General features: G+C 38.8%; 1 protein-coding gene across 1 annotated transcript in view; it reads right to left on the bottom strand.

The window, feature by feature from the left end:
• Positions 1 to 6006, bottom strand: part of ndufa9a (NADH:ubiquinone oxidoreductase subunit A9a) — a 22135-nt gene that overhangs the window by 8458 nt on the left and 7671 nt on the right. Inside the window, exons 3-6 of the mRNA XM_043713691.1 lie at positions 4062 to 4159; positions 3372 to 3463; positions 420 to 561; positions 216 to 318 (exon numbers count right to left, since the gene is read on the bottom strand). Of these exons, the coding sequence (XP_043569626.1) occupies positions 216 to 318; positions 420 to 561; positions 3372 to 3463; positions 4062 to 4159 (435 nt within the window). The remainder of the gene's footprint in view (positions 1 to 215; positions 319 to 419; positions 562 to 3371; positions 3464 to 4061; positions 4160 to 6006) is intronic.

Raw genomic sequence — 6006 nt, 5'->3', positions numbered from 1 at the left:
CTTTTCCAGCAACACATTTTCAGCTCTGATCTCCAGCATCTGTAGACCTCACTTTCTCCTCAACTCTTTGGAAGAGTCAATACAGGCACAAAAGGTATGATTCTGTACGTAAATATATACAAAGCTTCCAAATAAAACACTTGCCCAAACATTAATGATTCACAAAATGTGAATTGAAATCGAAAGCACATTATGCTTACAAAAGAAACTCTTACTTGCAAAATAGTTGAGGAATTTGTCCTCTCTTCCAAAAATTTCAGATGGTTTGATGATGACAGAATCTGGGAATTCTTCCCGCACAACCTTTTCTCCAACAGCCTGCCAGAAAACATTCAAAACAAGTGCATTTCCACTTTGTTCTGTGGATTTTGATATTACAGCTGGAGGTTCTAACTTCCAAGATGTCACGTTCTTCCTACCTTTGTTCTTAATAGTTTTGAAACACTCTTCATGTGTGCATTCAGATGAGAAACATGGATTAATTTTTCAACTCCAGATTCACTGCATGCACGAGCAATATCCTGTGCAATTTTGACGTTAACATCCTCATACTTGAAGTTCCTAAAATATTTAAACATTGATATATAACAGAAAATAAAATTTGCATTATTTTTGGCTGTCATTGTCAAAAATCTCCAAATAAACATTATACACAGTGTAAAGGTGAACATAGAGTGATGGAGTCACACAGCACAAACAGATGATTTGGTCCAACCAGTCCATGCTGAACGTAATCCTAAACTAATCTAGTCCCACCTGCCTGCTCATAGTCCATATCCCTCCAAACCCTTCCTATTCATGTACTTATCCAAATGTCTTTTAAACATTGCAATTGTGCCCACTGCCACCACATCCTCAGGAAGGTAATTCCACATGGGAACTACCTCAAAAAAAATTTTCCCCTTGTCTGTTTTAAATCTCTCTTCACTCATTTTAAAGTCCATCCCCTAGTCTTGAAATCCCCCGTCCTAGAGAAAAATTATGAGCCCTATCTATACCCCTAATTATTAAGGTCACCTCTCAACCTCCAATGCTCCAGCAAAAAAGGTCCCAGCCTTCCTTTATATCTGAAACCTTCCACATCCAGCAACATCCTAGTAAATTTCTTCTGAACCATCTGCAGCTTAATAATATCCTTCCTATAACTGGGCGACCAGAACTGGACACAGTATTCCAGAAGAGGCCTCACCAATGTCCTGTACAACCTCAAAACAACTCCCCAACTCCTAAACTCAGAGGAATGAGCAATGAAGGCAAGCGTGCTAGACATCTTTTTAATCACCCTGTCTATATGTAACACACACTTCAAAGAACTATGCACCTGAACTTAGGAGAATGGAGTAAAGTCAGATATCCAAAGCACGGAAAAAGACCTTATAAGCCCATCAAGTCTGCACTAGTCAAAATTTTCAAGCACTGAACCCAGAGCTTTGTTTGCCTTGGCATCGAAAATGACAGCTAAATATTATCTCTCCCCCTCTTACAAGCACCAAGTTTCAATTCCCATTACCCTCTGGGTGAAAATATTTTCCGTACATCCCCTTTAAACCTTCTGCCCCTTATTTTAAATATATGCTACCTTTTCATCGAATCCTCCAGGAAAGGGAAAGTTTCTCCAGTCTAACCTGTCCATGCCCACCACAATCCCATATATCTCAATCATGTGCCCCCTCAGTCTCTCTGCTCTTCCTTCGGTCTCCTTTGGAGAAAATAGAAACAGAATTTGTGCTGGAGACAGAAGAGGCTCCATGTTTGGAGGCAAATGTAGCTAACTCACAACTGAAAAATCTGTTAAATCGTTTAACAAGCCATGAAAGTGTCAAGTTGTGTGGCAGTGAAGCAAAATTGGATATTGTCCACACCTGCACGGAAAATGGCCACATTTGTAAACAGCATCCGCTTCTGCTTGCTTCCATTTGTTTATCAGTAGCTAAGGTTAAACATTATAGAGTCACAGAGTCATAGAGATGTACAGCATGGAAACAGACCCTTCAGTCCAACCCGTCCATACCGACCAGATGTCCCAACCCAATCTAGTCCCACCTACCAGCTCCCGGCCCATATCCCTCCAAACCCTTCCTATTCATATACCCATCCAAATGCCTCTTAAATGGTGCAATTGTACCAGCCTCCAACACATCCTCTGGCAGCTCATTCCATACACGTACTACCCTCTGTGTGAAAAAGTTGCCCCTTAGATCTCTTTTATATCTTTTCCCCTCTCACCCTAAACCTATGCCCTCTAGTTCTGGACTTTCCGACTCCAGGGAAAAGACTTTGTCTATTTATCCTATCCATGCCACTCACAAATTTTGTAAACCTCTATAAGGTCACCCCTCAGCCTCCGATGCTCCAGGGAAAACAGCCCCAGCCTGTTCAGCCTCTCCCTGTAGCTCAAATCCTCCAACCCTGGCAACATCCTTGTAAATCTTTTCTGAACCCTTTCAGGTTTCACAACATCTTTCAGATAGGAAGGAAATCAGAATTGCACGCAATATTCCAACATTAAGACCAGAAACTTAGCATCTGGGGAAATTATGGCCAGTTTTGCATTTTGTCTTTATACCGTATCGTAAACTGGCTGATAGCTATTCAGCAGTGCACATTATATTTCTCCCAATTATATGACTGTGGGTCAATTGGTGGCATTTCCGCCTCAGTCAGAAGGTTGTGGGTTCAAGTCCCACATTAAAACTGGAACACAAATTAATAAATAAGTCTGACATTTCAGCGTAGCGCCGAAGAAGAGATGTCATTCAGAACTAAGGCTTCATCTGCCCTCTCCATGGGTGTTAAAGATTCCACAGCACTATTTTGACCAGCATTTACAGAAACATTCCTCCCCCAAAAAAGCATCGCAGAAGAAACAAGATTATCTGCCCATTATCATATTGCTGTTTGCAGGAACTTGCAATGTGAGGATTGATGGCCACATTTCCAGCAATAGCAAAGTAATCGCAAAAGATACTGCGCTGGCTGGAAAGCATTTTGGAATGCCTGTAGTTACATGCAAGTGCAACTTTTTAGTTTTATTTCTTTCTGGACAAGGCGGCCCCATTTTTTTTTAAAAAAGTTGCTGTGGGCAGAGTTGAAAGCTGTTGTGATTTCTATCCGTTGAAGTAATCTAGTGAAAGCTCAGACCAGTTTTAGTCAGTGCCTTGAAAAGAGGTGGATGACTAACACAAATCTTACTCTTGCAGCAGCCCAGTGGGGCTGGTTCTACATTTTCATTCACTTAGGTAAAGGTTCCCAGATCAGAAACAAAGAGAAAGGATCCTAACGTGTGGTATATAAATTACACCCTAAACAAACAAGTTAATATAGTAAAACAAATAATGTTTGTTCTGACTCTAGTAAAAATTGATGCTTACCCTGTTTCCCATTCACGTCCAACAAGATTAACAACAACATTGGAATGTTCCACAGCTCGTCTGGTGGAATCTATATCTCTAGGATTCCAATCCTGACAATCAAATTAATCATATTAGAAGAAGATTAAAATACAGCTTTGAGACATTAATGTCCACCATGTGTCAATCATGGCAACCCACCCCTCAAAACTAACGCAACTTAGTATATTTGCATTTTCATTTCTTACTTGGTGGTTTCAGCTACTTAATTTCTTAGTGGTGGACATGTGCAAGGGGATTCTTTAATTGGACAGCCTTCTTTTGGCTAAATCAGTCCTTTGCGGCTCCTTAAATTGCAGCCATTTAACATACTTGTTATTTCAATCAGTTCCTTAGATTCAAAATGTTTCCAACATGTAGACTGCATATACTTCCCAATCATTCAAACCGGCTTCTTTTCTTTTACATTTGAGTGTTGTTGCTTTTCTGGTTTAGAATTGCTACTTCTCCCAGAACAGCTCAATAATTTTGTCTTCAGCTGTGTAGAGATGTGTTTGATTATGGTTTGCCCCTTACAAGTTCATTTAAACCTGGTAATTCAGCATCAGCTGAAATCACAGTACAAACTTGAGCTAATATCTTAAATGTACTTTTGATAACTCTCTAAAGATATCTACGAGTTACACGTCACTAACAGTATTTGAGACTCACAAGAAAGGTAATCTGTCCCAAATCCCCCATGACTCTGAGATGATTGACATCATATGGATCACAGCGATGTGGTATCACTACCTGAGAACCAATTCGCCCTGAAAAGATTGAATTATGTATTAAACAAACCTTTAATATACGAAATAAAATTTCCGAGTATCATCTGCGTCATAGCTGTTGCATAAAAAGGCCAAAACCTCACCTTTCCTTTCCGGTCAAAGACAATTCTAAGATCAGACACCAAACTGGGGACTACCTGAGAAACTTAGCATGTAACTACAGAAAGTTTCTTAAAAAAAAAAAATAATTTCTAATTATATTCAATCATGGAGTTAAAGTCATTCAGCACACTGAAATAATCCTCTATTACATTAAGGGTGTAGCTTTGATGTCATTGTTAAAAAGAAGTCCTTCTAATATACGATTTGATAGAACTTTATAAATTAATGAGAAGTATTGATAGAGTAAATGATTTTGTCTTTTCCCAAGGATGGGGGATTTCTAGGAGGCACATTTTTAAGATGAGAGATTTTTTAAAAAGCATGAGGCAAATTGTTTAAAACAGAGGGTGGTTCGCATGTGGAATGAAGTTCCTGAGGAAGTGATGGATTTGAGTACAATTAAAACTTTTAAAAGACATTTGGATAGATACATAGGAAAGATGTGGAGGGATTTGGACCAGAAGCAGGCAGGCAAGTGGACTAGTTTAGTTTGGGATTATGTTGGCATGGACTGTTGGACCGAATGGTCTGTTTCCGTGCTGTATGACTCTTTACAAACTCTTTTAGTGCCTCTTCCTTGGGGGAGCCCATCCCTTTAATCAGTATGACATTAATTGGTGTTTTTCACAAGCTGTACAATTATTTCACTCAAATCATTAAGCAAGAGTAAATAATTATCTGGCTGTTGCATTAAATTCACTTTTTTCCAATTTATTTGGTATATTCTGAAAACACAATCTGGGTTTCTCTCAATATTTAATTTATTCACCCACAATAATGTTTACTGCTTATCATCTTTATACCAGGGCCAACCTTTACCCACATACTTTCCAAGATAGGAGTATTTGGGGATACCCAAAATATTCCAACAAGAGAGCGAACAATATACCTTAGACCAAATGTTTACATGCTACCATTCTTGCTGTCAATGTGAACATTTAACCTATTAAACAAATTCCTTCACTCATTATAACCTATGTTCCCTCTAGGTTGTTTTTTCTTCATGGAGTTCCACACACAGCAGCAACTTCTGAGCTGGAAGTCAACATTTGATGTATTGATTAATATTAATTGGAGCAGCTGTACAGCTTAGAGGGAACCTTCGTTCTAAAAAGGAAGCAAAGATTCTGATCCCACCTAGATATGTGCAGGGACACATTGTGTCAAGGCTACAGGTGACACTTGCAAAGGTAGTATTTTATCAGTGAATTTACAATCAATACCCCTCAACTGTAGACACGATAAGTGCAAAATCGTTTGAACTCGAACAGAAAACTCAAATGATATTACAAAGGAAAAAGGAATAAAGATATTTTTCTCCCAAGCCTAATATTAAAAAGCAAACAGCATTTATACAAAATGTTAGTCAATGACCATAAAGATCTAGGCTTTTTTCAAAAGAATCATCATACAAGAATTGCACTTGACTTTTACGATAACAGAGGGGGAAAAAAAGACCAACATAAATGACTAATGTGGAAAATACATAGTGTTACTTCAATTCTGGATGTTTAAATCATCACTAGAGAAGGTACAAAACTTGACCTACTCTTGGGAAATAAGGCAGGGCAGGTGACTGAGGTGTCAGTGGGGGACCACTTTGGGGCCAGCGACCATAATTCTATTTGTTTTAAAATAGCAATGGAAAAGGATAGGCCAGATCTAAAAGTTGAAGTTCTAAATTGGAGAAAGGCCAATTTTGACGGTATTAGGCAAGAACTTTC

This window comes from Chiloscyllium plagiosum, chromosome 23, assembly GCF_004010195.1.
Source record: "Chiloscyllium plagiosum isolate BGI_BamShark_2017 chromosome 23, ASM401019v2, whole genome shotgun sequence".
Taxonomy (NCBI): domain Eukaryota; kingdom Metazoa; phylum Chordata; class Chondrichthyes; order Orectolobiformes; family Hemiscylliidae; genus Chiloscyllium; species Chiloscyllium plagiosum.
This window is presented reverse-complemented; position numbering and strand designations above follow the sequence as displayed.